We start from the raw sequence: 18,350 nt of genomic DNA on the forward strand, positions 1-18,350 counted from the left end.
TAACCAAAAAACCCATGATGCCTGTCCCAGCCTTCTGACTGCATTGGTTGGAGCAGCCTGGACACTGGGAATTTCCCAAGTTCCTTGGGTTATTCTAGTGTGCACCAAAGTCTGGGAACCACTATCATAAGTTTGGTGGAGATTAAAGGAGATAACGCAGGTTCCTGTGGCAAATTCAATAATGGAGGTGATTAGTATTCTTAGTCTTCCTCTCATTGCTTTTAATGTGAGCTTTGGTAGAGAGGGAGGATTTCACTTTTATTCCACTGTGGATCTGTCCTCAGCGGCTAGTTTTTACACAGAAGAGTTCCTCCCTCTTTCTAGCAATTATTTCTGCCACTTTAGGGCCAGCTTTGGTCTTCCTGATGGCTATGATTAGGTTGGGTGCCCAGAGGTGAGCAGGGATGTGCTGGGCTCAATGGCAGGTGGTCAGGCCTTTCCCTGAGTCCCTTCCTGGTGGCTTTGAATCCTCAGGATAGCCAATAGAGTCAGAGCTGAAGATGCTTGCTGGATCTGTGAGAAGTTCTCGGCTGTTGCCTGGCACCAGCAGAGGCTGTGAAGGAAGACACATTTCCCGACTCCTCTGCTGCCCTGACAGGAAGTTGTGCATCAATGGGCTGACAGGAAGAGAATGGCTCTGCTGCTGGGAGAAGCTGCTGGGGGCTGAGGGAAAACGTAGAATCTTTTGGTCCACAGTGAGGAGTCTCTTTCCTCAGGCAATTCCCCTGTTTATTTTCCTTTCAACACGAAGATTGGGTTTCGCTGACGAGGAGCCGCAGGAGGAAAGCAAGAGGGGCCTGTGCAGGTGTGGCAGTGGGGAGTTTGGTGACAAGCTGCCCTGGCTTTTGTCAGGATCCTTTCTCCCAGCCCCTGCCTTGGGGACTGCGAGGTGACTAAGCACTCTGTGATCTCCAGTGCTTTGCTCTGTCTACCAACCCTACCTTTGCAGATGCCTTTGATTTCTGTTTCTTTTTGCCACCTTCCCTTCCCCAAAACCCCACAGTGAGTCTTTTAATAGCATAGGCCTTTTGGATCTCTAACCAATCAGTTGCCAAATCCTATCTAAAGTACACCCAGAATAGATGCTTTTAATAAAATATATCACCTTTAAGCCAGCAGAAACCTGTGAAATTTGTACATTTCTTCTGGAGCATCTCTACAAATTTTACAGCATTGAAATCGCCACCCGGTGACCTTTGAGAAAATACTAGACAAATTGCAAGCAATAAATAGACAAACTAAGCACCGTTCTAGCAAGGGCCTTTCCTGGTGGACTCTGAGCCTGGGCCTTTGAAATCCCTGACCCCCACCCCCATTCCAGGCCATGGAGCTGCCCCATGCCCCGAAGGCCTGTTTCCTGCCTGACTCCTGGCAAAGAGCTGATGGCATGGGAGTCCTTGGCCTTGCCAAGCGTGAGCTGAGCTGTGGTCTGAGCTGGGCGGCCTTCCCGATGGGAAGACATTCCATGCCTAGGCCGGTTCTTGGTCACCTGAGTGTGATGATGCACTCCGATGGTTAAGTTGTCATTTGGTCCCCTAGGTCCAGTCTCTGCTGTTTCTGCTGTCTGGGTACCTTCTTGCTTGCCAGTTGCTGCAGCACAGGGACTGTGCAGGGGTAACACCCTGTTTATGTTTTATATAGGGAAAGCCATTTGAAGGCAATGGTCTGTAAATAATAATAATAATAATAATAATAATAATAATAATAATAATAACAATAATAATAAATCACATCAGTGGGAACCCTCAGAGAGTCTTGGTCATTCAGTGCTCCCCGGGGGTCAGCGTGTCTTTTGGGCAGGTGCAGGGGGCATTGTGCACCGCCTCCTAGCGGCTGCTCATTGCAGTTGCTGCCATGGCTATGGTCATGTGTTTGTGGGTTCATTTCACGGGTAAATGAGCTTAGTCACTGGCCTGGCTGCTTTGCCATCACATTTGATGACCCATGCGGCATCAGGGGGGACAGGTCTTCACGTCACTTGGATTTCCGTCTCTGTTTTCCTGTGAATTACCACCTCACAAGGCTCGGTTGTGCCTGAAACGGAGGAAGGGAGAGAAGAGAGAAAAGCAGAGGTTACAGCATGTTCAGAGCCGGCTGGCTTTTCCATAGGTGACATGGCTTTCTGAGACCAACGCAGTCTGAGTTCACTCCCTAACTTGACAACTGAGTCTACCAATATTACATTTTTCTTTTCATATCTCAGGCAAAATGCTGGTTTTCTGGAGGTAGTGGAGAGATAGGAAGACAACAGCCACCCGACTCCCGTGTGTGAGTGTGTGTGTGTGTGTGTGTGTGTGTGTGTGTGTGTGTGTGTATAGGGTGGGCGGGGTCTGATTGTCTGGAGCCTATGATGTAAGTAGGAACTGCAGAGATGGGCGGGGCTTGTACATGCAGTGCCTATTCTGTCCCAGAAACTGGAGAAGTGACAAAGAGAGCCTAAAGAATGGGGGGCATGGCCTGTTTTAGAACCAGTGTGATACCTCAGAAGAAGCACTGAGGTCCGGGTCCAGGATCCAAGCTCTAGGTTTTGTTTCTGGGTCTGTATTCTGTAGCTAGGTGACGGAGACCTGTGTGTCCTGACCTCAGTGTTCTGACCTGCATGGTGTGAGGAGCCTAAGACCTATCTCTGCCCCGAGAGTCCACACTCAGGATCTCCCTTCTTGGCAGCCATCTCTTTGTTCTGTATTTGTCCCCCTGCCTCTTGCCATCTGACTCTGCCTCCTGGTTTACCATAACCAGCAGCTGGTGGTGGCTGGAGCTGGAGGGATGAGTCCCTCGGGAAGAATGTACCCTCCTGACTCTGCAGCCCATTGGCTTCCTTCCTCTGACCCCAGGACTCTGGACTTCCACCATCACACCCTGGGCCCAGCTGGCTCTCTTCAGTGAAGTCACCACTTCCTGTGCCTATGACCCTTCCACCTGGCCTGCATCTGACAATAGGCAGCTGCTTCGTAGCCAGTGACGTCTTTGTGAGAAATGACAGTGCACTTGGCCCGTCCTGTCTTTTTCCTATGCTGACTTGGGTTTTAAAAGCTCAGCTGTTGTCGTCTACGGTGGTTGCCTGTGAACTCCAGTGTCGGCTTTTCCCATCCTGGGAATCACTTCTGAAAGCCTTATTGGCCTTCTGTTCCTCTCCCATTCAAGTGTTCCTCCAGGGTGAGGAGCCCCAGGAGGGCTTGGCAGGCTTTCTGTTTTCCTTGGTCTCTGAGCACAGCTGTTAGAGTTCAAAGCGTGAGTGATGGATGCTGAACAAACAGCTATCTGTTTAGCCAGTGGGATGAGGAAATTAAGGTGACTCAGATATTAAATTCCTAACTCTAGGTGTGACTACCTGAGGGATCAAATCTGTGGCGGAGCAATGCATAGCTCCCTCTCCTGCGGAATCCGTTCCTTCTCCATCTAGCATCTATGAGTAGGTGCCAGGTCTTGTGAGGGGCAAGGGAGCAGAAGGAAGAGAGCCTTCCTCCCTCCTCCCTCTGGTGCAGAGTAGAAGACCGTATGTGTGGGACTTCGAGGGTTCTAGTGGTTTCATCTAGACTCCACTCATTGGCTGGCAATCTTAAAGCATGTTCCTGGAAAACAGAAACAGTGCAGAAGGGAAGAAGTATGGGGGAGGAGCCTGAGGTGAAGGTGGAGGAGAGAGACGGAACATCGCAGCTAACTTTCCCACGAGGGAGTGTTCCACACAGTTGCCTGTGGAAACCCACAGCCTTGGGCAGCAGGAGGCCAGAGGAAATGAGTTCTTTCTCAGCTCTGCCCGGCTTGTTTCTGCATGGTGCCTCAGTTTTACCATCTGTCAGGTTTCTCTATGTAGCTCTGGCTGTACTGGAACTTGCTCCGTAGACCAGGCTGGCCTTGAACTCACAGAGATCTATCTGCCTCTGCCTCTTTCTCCCAGTGCTGGGATTAAAGGCGTGCACCACCACACCTGCTAGTTTCATTATCTCCAAGACAGGCTTTGGGTGAGGTGACAGAGAGGACTGCTTAGATCTGAGAGTGGTGTGGGGCCGGCACACTCTGATCATGGACCCAAATATCAGACACTCAAGTGTCAACTGACTTTCCCTGGCTTCTCCCATTTCAACACTGGTGGAGGCCTGTGGGAGCCCTGTCACCTTCTTACTTGCAAGGGGTGCCTTCCAGCGGCACTGCAGCAAGATTGGAACCTCTGGGTCTCTGTGTTTGCATGTTGTTCTGATCTGGACATATTCTTCTTAGAATTTCTTAATTGTTTTTCTTTCTGTCAGTGAGGCCCCTTGAAGCTCTTATGGTAAAGGGCTCCGAGCCTGACACACACACACACACACACACACACACACACACACACTGATGCATTTGGTTGGCTTCCTGTCAGTCCTGTTTCCAAGTAGCTGTGGACCATCCCAAGTACCCAATCATGGGGCTACTTCAAAGCACGGAAAGAACCCCCAATGCGGTTCACACCCATGGATTTACCAAAAAGGCTTGACGATGTTTTGGCTATGCTGTGTTGGCAGAATTGGGGTTGGCAGAATTGTGGCTTTATATACTTGGTTAGATATGCCGGGCCTTAGGTTTTCTGTCCATGCATCAGGAGTGACTTGCTCTGTCTCCTAAAGATCAAATAGGGAATTGGGAAGGACAAAATCAAACAAGACCCATAAATAGGAAAATTCTAAGCTGATGTCCAGTGATTCGATATCAAATATATTCTGCTAGTTAGCTCTTGACAGGTTGCTACCTCTGAGAAATTCTGTGCTGAGAAATTCAAGCCAGCGAGGACTAAAGCAAGCTCAGCTCATGACTATGGCTGTCCATAATTGATATGATAAACCTTAAAGGAGTGACATAGAAGTGCAATTAATCCAGGCACAGTGACACCGCCTTGCTAAAAATAGTGTCTACTAATAATTACTTTGATCTAGCAAATGATGCCTGTCTGTGAGCCTGGCTGGGGCAGAGGGTCTGCTAATGCAGTAGAAAATTCCTTTCCTCCCTTCTACAAGGTGAGAGACTTCAGGGTGGAAGGGTAGGAAAGTGAGCCCATCTCTCAGGCCCCCTGGCAGCAAATGCATTGTGGATAAGAAGGTGTCTGACTCACTGTCGGGCATCATACAAGGCTACTATTCATATTGATAATTATGTCAGGCACAAAGTGGACTCTCTGGGCTAGCGGACATTATAGACACCCTGTGTATGGTTTGTGCTGTGAGCTCATGGGAAGTCATGACTACTAGAACACGCTCACATTCATCATCTGGCCTTCACAACAATCCTGGAGGGGAGAGGAGGTTTTGCTGTCACTGAATAGATATTAAAGACAATAACAGGGCCAAATGGTCCACCTACCATTTTGGGACTGGCTTTCTAGGTGGCTGTCCTCACAAAGGTAGAGGCAGCTGGCTGAGGTCAGGGAACTCTGTGGCCATGGAAACAGAGGGAGGGGTCAGTCAACCTGGCTTCTGAAGAAGGGGAGCAGGTATCAGCAAGAGCAGGGTGACCTCAGCAGGCCTCAGCCTGGGACTCTACTAGTCTTGGACAAGGGATTAGAAAGCTTGTGGTTAGCTGAGCGTGAGCGTGGTGGTAGAGACCCTTGATCCAATACTCAGGGCAGGTAGACCCTGTGAGTGTGAGGCCAGTCTACACAGTGAGTTATAGGCCAGCCAGGGTTACACACACACACACACACACACACACACACACACACACACACACACGGCGGGGGGGGGGACTTGAGGTTAGAGTCCAGCCCCTCTACTTCCCAATTATCCTTGGGAAAACGTATGGGTTCTCTGTGCCCCAGTTTCTCAATTGTCAAGTGCAACACCATGCTTTTTTTTTTTGGAGGTCTTTCCCTCCCTCCCTCCCTCCCCTCCCCCTCTCTCCCCCCACTCCCCTCCCTCCCCCCTCCCTCTCTCCTTTCTTTCAAGATGGTTAGCGCCAGGACCTGCTGGGCAGCAGTTTCTCAGGCTGTCTTTGAGTGTTTGAGATTGGAACGTTCCCAGAAGCAGTCTTCATGGGGCCCCAAAGCCGTGGACAATCCACTGTTGCTAGACAGAGACACATCCAGGCCTTGTGGTTCCTTGTAGGGGGTAGTTTCATAACTATCTGATGCTCTGTAGTTAGCTCTCATCCACACTGACGTGCAGATCTGCGGAGGAGGCAGCAGGGACACAGGCTACCGAGCCCCGAGCTTGCTCAGGGACTCTTCGCCCTCGCTGTATTTCTGGATCACCGAGTCGGGACGGCCCCTGTTCCTTCAGCCAGTTTTGTTTTACTGGGTACATGCAGGGCCCGAGTTTCCTTCATGGCAGGTTCTTGGGTGTCCCTAAGCATCTGAGATTTGCTTCCTGAAGCTGATCATGGTGGATATGGTCATGAAGGTGGGAGATGTCTTCCTGACTCATCGCCTGTTCACTGAAACATCCTATGCTACCCTTCCTTGGGATAGCCGTTTTGTCCGGTCCCAGCTGGGAAGGAAGCACACGGGCCTGTAGGAAGGAAAGCTGCTCCCTACAGCGCCTCGATCTCCGTTTACGTCAGTGGCCATGTGACCCACGGCTGGCCTTCTGGGTCCTCAGATAAGCTTACTTGATCGGAGTAGTTGACGTGGCTCAAGTGGTGCCCCATTGCTGGCATTGCTGGTGCTCAAAGCAAGGTGGGCAGGCTGGCAACGGTTTGGTGCCAGAGGACTAGAGAAAGAGACGGTTTGTAAAGGTACCACAGCCAGCCCATTCATAGCCCATGTTTGGTCTCCGCCTCTTCTGTCAACATCATCCATCACAGCGAAACAATTGAAAAGCCCATGTGCCAAATGGTTAGGAGTTAACAGCTCATGGCAGCTCTGAGTTTCCCAAAACAGTATTTCCGCTTCTTCTGCAGACTGAAATGCCAATTGTTCCATGCCAACTGGTTATTTTTCCAGACCATTTCTCTTTATTTATGTTGAAGTGGTTGTGTTTTAAGCGAGAGGAAGATGGAGAACCTGGAGTAGGTAACTGCTATTTCTTTTGATTTGAGCCATAGTCTTTCCTCAAACTGTGAAATGAGCCCACAGGTGCTGAGGAGGCTCAGGCGGGCCCTGCCCTTTGGGGGAGCGTCAGGCTAATTGCAGGCAGGACAGGGACAAGGGGAAAGGCCAGCCCAAGCCTTGAGAGGCTGGAATTCTTACCCCTTTCAGTTTGGAATGTGATCTTGGATAGGAGGGCCCTCAGTTTCCTCATCTGTAAATAGGGACTGGGAGATGCAGTAGTCTGAGGCCAGCAGCCGTGGCGAGTGTGTGTTCTGTATTGCTTTTCAGCACCACAGGACTTGTGACATTGCTGACTGGCTGATACTCATGTGCCACAGTAGAGGAAGGAGAAAGAAAATGACTAGGTGATAGGCCTGGAAATGGCTTCTCAAGCAGGGTCCAGGCTTTCGGAGAACAGATGAAGTCAAGTGTGACGGGACTGCCAGGTGAGCCTGTGAACGCAAACTTGGCTTCTACAGTTGCTCTACCACAGGCTGACTTCTGCTAGGGACAAGCCAGTCTTCCTGTCCCTACCGTCCTCATGTAGAATTTCCAAGGATGCCTTCAGCCCTTGCGTGAGAAGGGGAACTGCCATAGGGACCTGTGAGGCCAAGTTGGAGTGAGACTCACAGGGGTACTGGCTTAGCTTCACACCGAAGTAGACCAAGGACAGATTTCTGAGAGAGTCAAGGCCTTCCAGGGGAGTGTCTCTCAAAGGCGCCTGGAGAGGGAGCAAGTTGTCAGCCTGAAGAGTCAGTCAGACCAGCCTGGGCTAACAGCTGCTGCCACTCTCACACAGCGAGCCAGGAGGGTTTAACTGTTGCCACCAATGGCAAGATTCAGGACTCCATCATTTTTATGAGCATCTGCTTAGTGGCATCTCAGTGATGACGCTGATTTCCGCCTCCCAGGTTCCTAGAGGAGAAGCTCTTACCTCTAGCCTGCATATCAGAGCCAGAGATCATTTTAAAAAGCCTGCAGAGATTCTGAATCTGTTGTTCTGGTTAGGGCTGAGGTCACTCCATCCTAGGCCCTGGGTCTTGTGCCTGGGGGAGTTGCATCCATGTTCACACTCGCGGTGGGACAAAGAGACGCTGCTATTCCTCCTTAGCATTTGCTTGTGCTGGCTTTGTCCAGAAGAGGCCTCGGCAGCTCCCTCTGGAGTAGCAATCAGGCTCTGGGAAGGCCCCGTCCTGTTGTGTCTACCTCCCACACAACGCGATGCCTGGCATATGGCAAGTGTGTAACACAAATTCTGACTGATCGCCAGTGTCGTAAGTGTGGCAGGAAATGCAGGACAGGCGGCATGCAGCACACCTCCTTGTCTGTCTGCCCTTTTCTGCCCACACCTTGTAAAGGAATCATCTCAATCAGAATTATGTCTGTGGCTGAAGGGGCTTGGGACTTGATATCTGGAGAACCTGGTTCCCAAAGTGACCTTCTCTTTCTTTTCTTGGGGCACCACACCACGGGAGAGCCAGGTGCCAGGAGGATCGTTGCCTCTTAAGCTGGTACCTTAGTCTTCATGTTGGCTTCACTAGACAGTACCAGGCCACCCTCTGTTCAGACCTGAGTGTCCTTGGTGTTTTCACTGCAAGATGTCCTTCAGATATCAGGTCCTATGTCCTTCTGGAAGTAACAAAATAGAAGGCCTCCGACAAACATCCTAGGCCAAAGTGATTTTATGTGTTTTAGTCCAAGATGTTGGCTTCCTTCACTCACTGGCACCCCATCTTCCCTCCCTATGCCAGGTTAGGCCTGGGCTGGACTTGCAGGGACAATCAGGACTCCCAGCTCTGACCTCAGACTGTCGTTGTCACGCCAAAGTCACTGAGGTTTAATGGCACAGCTGGGGCCTGGCCACGAGATTTTCTCCAGACCCTCTGGATGTTAGAGTCAGACTTGTTTAGGTTCAAATCTTGCCTCTACTTCCTCCTTGCCCAGGGACTGTGTATAGGTGACAAACTTTCTCTCAGCTTCAGAACTCTCTCTATAGGTGGGGCCACGTGGGCCCCGGGGCAAGTGAGCACATATTACTCATTCTTTTGGTCGTCCCCTTTTTGCTTCATGAATTTGAAGATCCAGCATGGAAGTGTCTGCTTTGGGGACACATCTCTAAATTTTGCTCCCTTCCTTCAAATATTCAGTATTCAACATTCAACTGGTATTTATTGACTTGCTATGTGCTGGACAGTAGTTCTCCTGTGATGACATACGAAGGAATTTGGTGTTAAGATACACCCTCCTGACTGGCGCTCTGGCTAGGATGAGCAACAGTAACAGGTCAGGTCTTGTCAAGTGACCCCCAGCTTGTGTGTGCGGCCTCGGAGAGAGTGTGGGGCAAGAACAGGTCTCAGGCAGGTAATGCTCCCAGCTGAGAGGGATGAGACTGGAGGCAGAGAAGGTGGCACAGCAGGGCACGGCTCCAGGCAGCCATCTGTTTAGACCCCCCCCCCCGTCCCGAGTTAGTCAGCCTGCACATAACGGTCCTGCTGGGCCCAGGGCTGAGAGAACAGAGGGGCCCACTGGAGGCCTTCTGCCAGGGCACTGTGCCTCAGACACACTCCAGAACAGAAGCGCTACATGGAGGGAAGAAGAGTCACATGCATGGTTACTGTAAGGTTGAAGCAGCACAAGGACCTTGCACGAAGGGTTGCGGGAAAGATGTCTGAGGCTTAGACCCAGGAGCCCTCGAAAGCTCTCTGCCAGTGGGTGAGGTTGCAAGGTTGCGGCTCACACTCAGGATGCAGGGGCTCCTCAGATGAGTGTAGCCTCCTCTGCAAGGTTGCAGCTCACACTCAGGATGCAGGGGCTCCTCAGATGAGTGTAGCCTCCTCTGGTCCCGGTCACTCCTTGATGAGCACAGCCCAAAGGGACCATGTCTTCTCTCAGTTGGAGATTCCTGTCCGTTTTGACCATCTCTGCCCTATTTGTCCTCCTGGCCCTGCCTGCCCATTGTTTCTCTCTTTTCTGGCATTTGGCTGTATGCAGGACGAGTGCTGAGGGCGCCTGTCCAGAAGGGTGTAATTCGGCTATGGAGGTCAGGGTGCTGATGGGATAGGATTCCCTCAGTACAGTGGGGTGGTGGTGGGGGACCCCAGTGTTCTGCAGAGGCTCACCCTGGAGCCTGGGAGAGCAAAGGCTCAGCCACATGGCTGCCTGAGTGAAGGAGATGTAGCCGGGTGGTGTCTCTGAGGTGCTGAGAAGACAAGGTGCTGATGGTGGAGCCTGCAATGGAGACCAAGTCAGCTTCTCTGCTCTGCGTGACAAGAGGAAGTGTGTTTGACTTAAAAAATGTGGAAAAATAACTATATCTTATGTGTGTGAGGTGAGAGAAGAGGAGGGACTGGAGACCTTGGGAGGATAAGGCCCAAAGAAGAAACTGGAAGCCCAGTGTTAGAGCAGAGAAGTCTCAGAGACATGATTTGAATTTTAACCTTTTGTTGTCAGGTTCTGTGTTATAGAAAGAGACAATGAAAACGTTATTATCCCCACACTAACAACAGGTTAGAGTGGGCTGAGCCTTTCCGTGACTCCATTCTGGACTGTGAGTACCTACAATGAGATGGGACATCACGCTGAGGATGCTGGTAGTGCCAGCATGACCTCAGGTGACCTCATGACCCAGATGACCTCAGACGGGTACACCTGGGAGGAAGACTAGCTAAGGTCTGACGGTGAAAGTTCAGAAGGCAAAATGAGGAGAAAGGGGCAGGGAAAGAAAGATAGGGGAAGGAAGGCAGGGGAAGGAAGGCAGGGAAGGAAGGCAGGGAAGGAAGGCAGGGAAGGAAGGCAGGGGAAGGAAGGCAGGGAAGGAAGCAGGGGAAGGAAGCAGGGGAAGGAAGGCAGGGAAGGAAGCAGGGAAGGAAGCAGGGGAAGGAAGGCAGGGAAGGAAGGCAGGGGAAGGAAGGCTAGGCTAGGTGCAGAATGACAGGCCCAGGCATAGGAGAGAAGCAGGGTCTCCCTGGAGATCAGTAGCCAAGAATGCTGACTTCCCTGGCAGCAAGGGGGGGGGGGACGGGGAACGGGGAAGGAAGGCCTGGCTTAATCTGCATAGCATTAATTAGCAAGAGTGTCTAATTAGGACAACCATTACAGAGCTCCAGTACGAAGCCAGTGCTGAATATCAATCAGTCTTGGAGCCTCTCCATGAAATTGAAGCAAAGGTTGACCTTATTAAACAGGAAAGATTTTAACACAATTATTTCCCAAGTCGAATGCACAAAGCGAGGTGATGTCAGGAAGGCACATCAGACCTTAATTCAGGAAATACAGGTTCGGATGTTATCACCTCCGTCCCTTGGGGGCTCCTAAGCAGCGACAGAGTCATGAATGGGCCATGTGCATGTGCTGCGTGCTCATGTGCACACCCTTGGAGCTTATTAACTTGGCTGGGGAAAGGAGCCTGCACAGCCTCTGGTGCTGAAGCTTGCATTTCACTTTGGTTCAGGGCTCCTGCATGACTCTGTCTGCATCATTTTCTGTCCCCCACCCGCAATGTTCCAAATAATAAAACACATTAAAAACTTCAAAGTCTCTGGGGAGATCTACTGTAATCATTACAATTCTGGCCTGTCTCTGGAAGCTGCAAGGCAGGCCAGGAGAGCAATTTATCATGCAGGCTCAGAGGCCTGGGGACCACTCTATCACCTTGTGCACAACCCCAGGAAGGGACGCAGCAGCCCTGAGAAGCTGCTCCTTGATTGAACATGGAGGCCAGTGGGGCCCAGCTGCAGGGCTGTGGGCTCAAAGCTGGAAGGAAGGTGGGTTTGAGTGGCAGCCTGACCCCCCAAACCTGCCTTTGCTCTTTGTTGGCTTTGCCCTTGAACAAATACAGTTCTTTGGAGTCTCAGTTTTCCTTGTCTGCAAAAGAGAGTTCATGATGGCTCATTTGAGCAGCAGGTGCCTGTAGTAGCAGGACATTAGTCCAGATTATTATCAATGGGAAGATTACAGACCTGTGAAGGGCTGGTTCATGTCCAGGGGCGGAAAAGGACCACATGGTGGGAACGTCTCCAGGAATGTGTCTTGATCTTCTGCCCAGCCATAAATCTCTTGTGCAGCCCAAGGCTTCACTGAGGTAACAGGACATACTGTCTCACACAGTCCCGAGGACACCGAAGAGCAGGGGAAGTGTGGGACTCGGAGAAATCTGGCAGATAGCTAAAGACTGAGTGAGCTGCGTGACCTGGAAAACATCACTTCCAGGACTCCCCAATTCTTGGTGTTTTATGGTAAAACGGTGACAGGAGGTTTATCAGGGGTCAAATGTGTGGTGGGTCTGCTCTGAGGAAGCACGTGATCAGGGCTCATGTGCGGTGGGTCTGCTCCGAGGAAGCACGTGATCAGGGCTCATGTGCGGTGGGTCTGCTCCGAGGAAGCACACAGCACAAATGTGCTAACATGTGGGTTAGATAGATTGACAATCAGTGAAGCAATAAAGCTGCCTGAAGCGGGCACTCGTGCGTAAGCCCAGCCCAAGCGATTAAGGGGCCCAAGCGCCCACCTGGCCTAAGTGTGAAATCTGCTCAAGCTGAGAATAGTCTCTCTTCGAGCACGGCACTGGGGAATGGGCATGAGTACATGAAATGAGCTTTCGAAACCCAGAGGAAGCTTAGAGCATCATCCCCATGCCAGGGGTGCACTCGAGGCTCACTTGCTCCTGCAACCACCCGTGCAGAAGGCATGTCACAAGTGAGGCTGTAGCTTCTCACTGCACAGAAGCCTTTTCCTGGCAGTCCAGGGCTCAGGTTTTGAAAAATAAACTTTTCAATTACAAATGCTATCTTCCCATTATTAATAATTTGAGGAGAGAAGAAAACAGTCTATGATACAGAATATTGGTATTTTCACAATCTTTTTTTCTACATGGGAAAATTGAAAAATATTCAGAAACATGCAGTTTGAGGCTCAAAACTTTCCAGCTAACAGTCTATCCCAACTTCTTTCTCTCTGTGACTTCTGATGCTTTCTATCTTTACGGCCATACTATCCTCCATCACTAGCTGCTCAGATGGTCAGAACCACTTGAATATCCTTGAACCTATAGGACTAGATGGATTTTGAAACGAGTGCTGGAGAGTTGGCCCAGTGGTTAAGAATGCATACAGCGGGCTGGAGAGATGGCTCAGAGGTTAAGAGCATTGCCTGCTCTTCCAAAGGTCTTGAGTTCAATTCCCAGCAACCATATGGTGACTCACAACCATCTGTAATGGGGTCTGGTGCCCTCTTCTGGCCTGCATGCATATATGGAAGCAATGCTGTATACATAATAAATAAATAAATAAATATTTTTTAAAAAAAGAATGCATACGGCTTCTCCAGGGGACCAGAGTTAGGCTCCTAGCACCCACCGTGGGAGGTCGTAAGTGCCTGTAACTCTAGCCAGGGGAGTCTGACTCCCTTTTCTGAACTCTGTGGGTGCTGCCCTCACATGCACCCCTCTTACATTCATATTTTAAAAATAAAAGTAAATCTTTATATATAAAACTTCCCCCATCAATGGAATGTGCCCTGCGTATCCTGCTTGTTGGGGGTTATTTCTTTGTTGTTAAAAAGGCCTCAGACATAGGGGAGAAGGGTTGACTAGTTGACCGCAGGACTCCTCACGGCCACTGAGTCGATTTTAAGGCCCCAGATGGAGTGTGTTAGGGCACAGCGGGTGTGACAGGTGCCCCACCATGTGGTGTTTTGTGACTAATTAGTCAACCCTGTGTCATTGGTGTCATCCGAAGAGTCACATCAATTTCAAGCTTCACTAAAGTTCAAGTGGGAAAGAAGATGATAATTCAACATTTTAGCAAATAGAAAATGTTCCGGATCCAGCTAGACTTTTTTGACATGTTTCATAGGTGTTAGAAAATGAGTTAATGTTTTTCTTTTATTGATGTGTGATGAGACCTCAAGGCTGTCTGTAAAGTCTCTAGGGTCTCTGTCAGTCCAGTGCACAGCCCTGACTCCCCGCAGGATGCCACTGGCCCCGCAGGCTGCCGCAGTCCAAACCTCTGAGCAGGTGGGAGCTGCCTTTTAATGGAAAAGCTTTGACTTTTGGGAGAAATGGAAGATGCTTAAAGGGAGGAGATAGTGTCTGGCCTCTGTCCCTTTACCTCTTCCCCTAAAAATGATGGAAATAGACATAGATTCTGACGTTAGCTAGTTTTTTGCCAAGAAGATGAATTAGGGGCAGGAAGGGTGCCGCTGCTCACAGGCCTTCCTGGGGTAGGCGTGATGCTGGCCACATGCTTCTGGACCACTTTGACAAGGACCTTATGGTCATTTCTGGCTGGAGAGCATGGTGAGCTGTCCCAGCTCCTTCCTGTAGGGAAATTCATCATGTCCCACAACAACCCGAGTGTCTCCAGCTTTTGTCTTCAGCCCCAGCTGGGTCTGGGATCAGAATCAAGTAAGCTTTCAAAGCTCGAACCTTCTGGAGGGTCAGAATTGGCTCTGTTTCTCCTGGTGTTCATGTTGCATCAGCGGAGCACCAGGACTCCCCGAGACACCCCTATACTCACGGGTTTCAGACAGAGCTCCAGGCTGCTCTTTGCTCTGAAGCGCGCAGGAGATGCTAAGTAGGCCAGCACTGGGGACAGCATCCAGACCTCTGCCTTGTGCGGTTAGCTCTCTGAACCACTAAGCTATACCCCAGCTTGGCCACGTTTCTCCACAGTGGGAACGTATAGTTCAACTAAGTGAGGGTTTACACAAGAAGACAGACTAAAACTTCCCGTGGCGGGGCCCTCTCTGTGTACCCCCAGCATGGACCACGCCCTGGGGTGTCTAGCAGGTACTCAGCAAGCAAGAACTGGTTGAAACTGTTGTGAAAACTCAAATGAATAAGAACTTGGGATGCTGAGGAAGTTTACATACCTGGACCTTGTCTTAGAAAACAAAACAGGCTCTTGGGGATGGCTTTACAGGTAAAAGCGGTTGCCACACAAGCTTGATGACCTGAATTCAATTCCTGGGTTTTACATGAAAGTGGAAGGAGAGAACAGACTTCCAAAAGTTGTCCTCTGGCTTCCACATGAATGCTCTTGTGCATGCACATGGCTGCTTGCCGCATGTGCACCCTGCAACAGACAATACAAACACACAAACACCAAGTGTGAATGAACAAACCAGTGAGTTATTTCGCTAGTTCTTCCTTGGAGCTAATTATATTATATTGATATTATATTATAATTATATTGATTATACCAAGGAGATAAGAGATGAGATTGATGGACACACCAGAGAGAGTAGCTTCCATCCCATGTTTGTGCACAGGAGGTGCCGAGAGCATCAGCATGGGCATCTGCTGGTCGACCTCTGCCAGTGATGCCTCCCTCCCTGAAGCTCTTTCAGTTCTGCTATAAGAATCCCCAGGCTATTAACCTTATGTTGCTGTTGAAATGCTTCTATTGTTATCTTAAAAATCTTAGCTGAAACATAATATGTGTATATTTCTATGGGAGTTTTGTCACAGACTTTGAAACATGCATGTACGTGATGACTGGCTCAGGCTGGAAAATACCCCATCCCCTCAGACATTGTGCAGTTCTATGTGGTAAGAATGTTTGTCCTTTTCTAGTTATTTGCAATGTTCCATAGGTAACTATACAGAATAGTAGAGTTTGTCTCTCTTACCTAGTTATATTTTGGCCTCTTGTCTTAATCAGCCGTTTAGATCTGTGTCGGGGAGTTTTCACCAGCATCCCTACTTCCTGGCAGAGTTAGCACAGCAATGGCCTGGGGGTCGGAGGCTCTGGCTTTGAACTCTGGCTTGAGCCATTTATGCCTCTGGTCACGTCGTTGCTATAAAGCTGGAACATGCAGAAATTGTACATTATTGATTTCCTTGAGGATAGCATTGTTTCTTTGGTCTCCCCAGCTCTCAGGACCATAGAGAGGTGCTTGTTGCTCAAGGCTATGTGGAGGTAGCTCTCCTTCCAGACTTGACTACGCAGGAGTCGTCTCAGCTATATGCTCTGACTGCCAGGAGCAAAACTAATGGCAGCCAACACTCACTGAGCCAGGCTGGTGTAGGCACCTTGATGGTCATGCATCTCTGAGCAGCTGGGGCAGGCTCTGGACCCACCAGACAGCCCTAGAGCAAATGCACAGACTACAGACTCTCAGAGCCACCTTGGCAGGAGCTGCAGGCAGTGTCCTCTGCCCTGACCAGCAGGCCACCAAAACCTTCCCCTACCCAGGACCCCTTTCTGTTCCTTTGCTGGCCCCTCAGCCACCCAGTCATCCTTCTGCTGTCCTTGTCCCTCCACTATTGCCCTTGGCTGAAGTCTGGGGACAGAGAAGCCACCAGGACATTCTGATTCATTCCTAACAGAGCTCTCCATGGCTGGGGATGTGAATCTTCTGGTTTATACTAAGATAGGAACATGAGTTGACACAGTATAGATACCCAAACCATATAACAATGGCAAAAAAGGAATTACATTCTTAAGACTTATGAACATGGAGGCCAATAATATAAAATCTAGCCAGGTATCACAGACATGAAGCACTGCACCTACTGGGGTTGTTCTGGGAATGCAAGAATGTTTTCTTATCAAAAGCAAAGACTCAGAAGGGACAGCCCAGGCTCAGGCTAACTTCCTGCTCTACTCTGCTCCCAGGAGGGACTAAGGATCCTTCCTCGGCCCCGCTGTTTGCTGTTGCACCCATGAGCTACTTCTTGCCTGGACCCCTAACTCTCTTTCCCTCTCTCCTGCAGGATTCCATGTTTTCGTTGGCCCTGAAATGCCTTATCAGTTTATCCACCATCATCCTGCTGGGTTTGATCATCGCCTATCACACGAGGGAAGTCCAGGTATGTCCCTCTGCTTGGAGCAGTGGCCCATCCTCCTGCCCGGATCTGGGCTGAGCCCATCTGTCTCCAGCCCAGCTTGGAGGGATTTTACAAGACAGTGTCTGAGATCTTAGCTCTTCTCTTTCTCTTTGGATCCTCAAGGAGGGCATCTTGATGCTATCTTGTGACCTTAGAACAACGGAAACATTATTTTCCCTCAATGGGGCGAGTATATGGCTTTGTGACTGGGAGTTGTGCTCTACACACCACACACACACACACACACACACACACACACACACACACACACACACACACACACACCAGCAAGGGGATTCTACCTCTGCAAACACCAGGCGACAGAATAGATGTGTGATGTGGTTGAGGATGCCTCTGGTTCCTGGCTGCCCGGGATGACTTGGTACTCTGGGAAATATTTCCTGGACATCTGGGTATTCTTCCAGCTTGGCTGATGTAGGGTGGATAGTTGAACATGAACTGTGAGGGTAATTCTGGAATGAGTGGACCTGGGCATCCTCTCATGACAATGAGCTGTCATCCCCTGGCCGCCCTCTCCCCTCCCTTTGCAGGTTGATCTGCTCACTGCTGACCCAGGTCACCCAAATTATCCAGATGTTTGTGATCATGTGTGTGTGAATCTGGACACTGCCCCAGTTCTCTGGTCAGAGGGACAGAGACAGAATCACATCTGGGCAGCAGGAAGAGACTGATGAGGACCAGAACTCGAGAGTCAGAAAGATGGGGTTGAGGCTTGGCCATGACCTCTTCTTGCAGTGTTTTTGGCTAGCCCTGTGACCTTTCACCTGGATCATGGAGGCTTTATTCCAGCTTTGCTGGGCTCATGTGAGGATGGAAGAAGAAAGTGGGTATATGTATAAATGGCAGTCAGCAAATCCTGGCAAACATGGGTCCTTCTGTTTCTCGTTGTCCTGAAGCAGATGCACCATGGGGAGCCTCCTGGTCCCTAAATGAGGGCCAGCCTTTGGCTAAGTGCTGGAGTTGCTGTGGCTGGACGGGATGTAGTTATTTTTACTCTTGGCCTCCTGGGCAGGACTCTCAGTGCCAGTGCCACGAGGACACCCCCTTAGAGGCTCTACTCGAGCTTTTACAGAGTCTTGTGTGCTTAGACTGGGCTACGCTTTGAGGGCTGACTATAGGGCTCACTAGGCAACATCCCTCAGAGTCAAACTGGAGGAAGCTGCTGGACTCAAACCCACACTGTTCCCTAGCAGATCCCAGAAAGCAGCTAGTAGCATAATTGAAGCAGACCAAGGGGCCATGGCAGGAGAGGGGTCTCCAGCGTCGGCTTCAACCCAGGCTCCACCATTCCTGGGCGTCTGTGGCCCTTCAACCTCTGGAGTCCCCATGTTCTGATCTGCAGGGAGGCTGCATTGTTAGACATCACCCTGGCCTATGTGGGAAGCTGTCACAGAGGCCAGATTGAAAAAGAAGAATCAAAACTCTGTTGGACCCGGGTTGGAAGGAAGGATAGATGGTGGTTCCCAGCACACAGTGGTCCTCCCTGTTGAACTCGGGTTGGAAGGAAGG

The 18,350-nt window shown here is 50.2% G+C and overlaps 1 protein-coding gene across 2 annotated transcripts in view; it reads left to right on the plus strand.

Annotated features, from left to right (window-relative positions):
* The window catches only part of Kcnn3 (potassium calcium-activated channel subfamily N member 3), a 150,582-nt gene that overhangs the window by 24,449 nt on the left and 107,783 nt on the right, over positions 1 to 18,350 (plus strand). For both annotated transcript variants that reach the window (XM_005367190.3, XM_026789231.1), the window contains exon 2: positions 16,707 to 16,802. In XM_005367190.3, the coding sequence (XP_005367247.1) occupies positions 16,707 to 16,802 (96 nt within the window). The remainder of the gene's footprint in view (positions 1 to 16,706; positions 16,803 to 18,350) is intronic.

This window comes from Microtus ochrogaster, unplaced genomic scaffold (assembly GCF_000317375.1).
Source record: "Microtus ochrogaster isolate Prairie Vole_2 unplaced genomic scaffold, MicOch1.0 UNK16, whole genome shotgun sequence".
NCBI lineage: Eukaryota > Metazoa > Chordata > Mammalia > Rodentia > Cricetidae > Microtus > Microtus ochrogaster.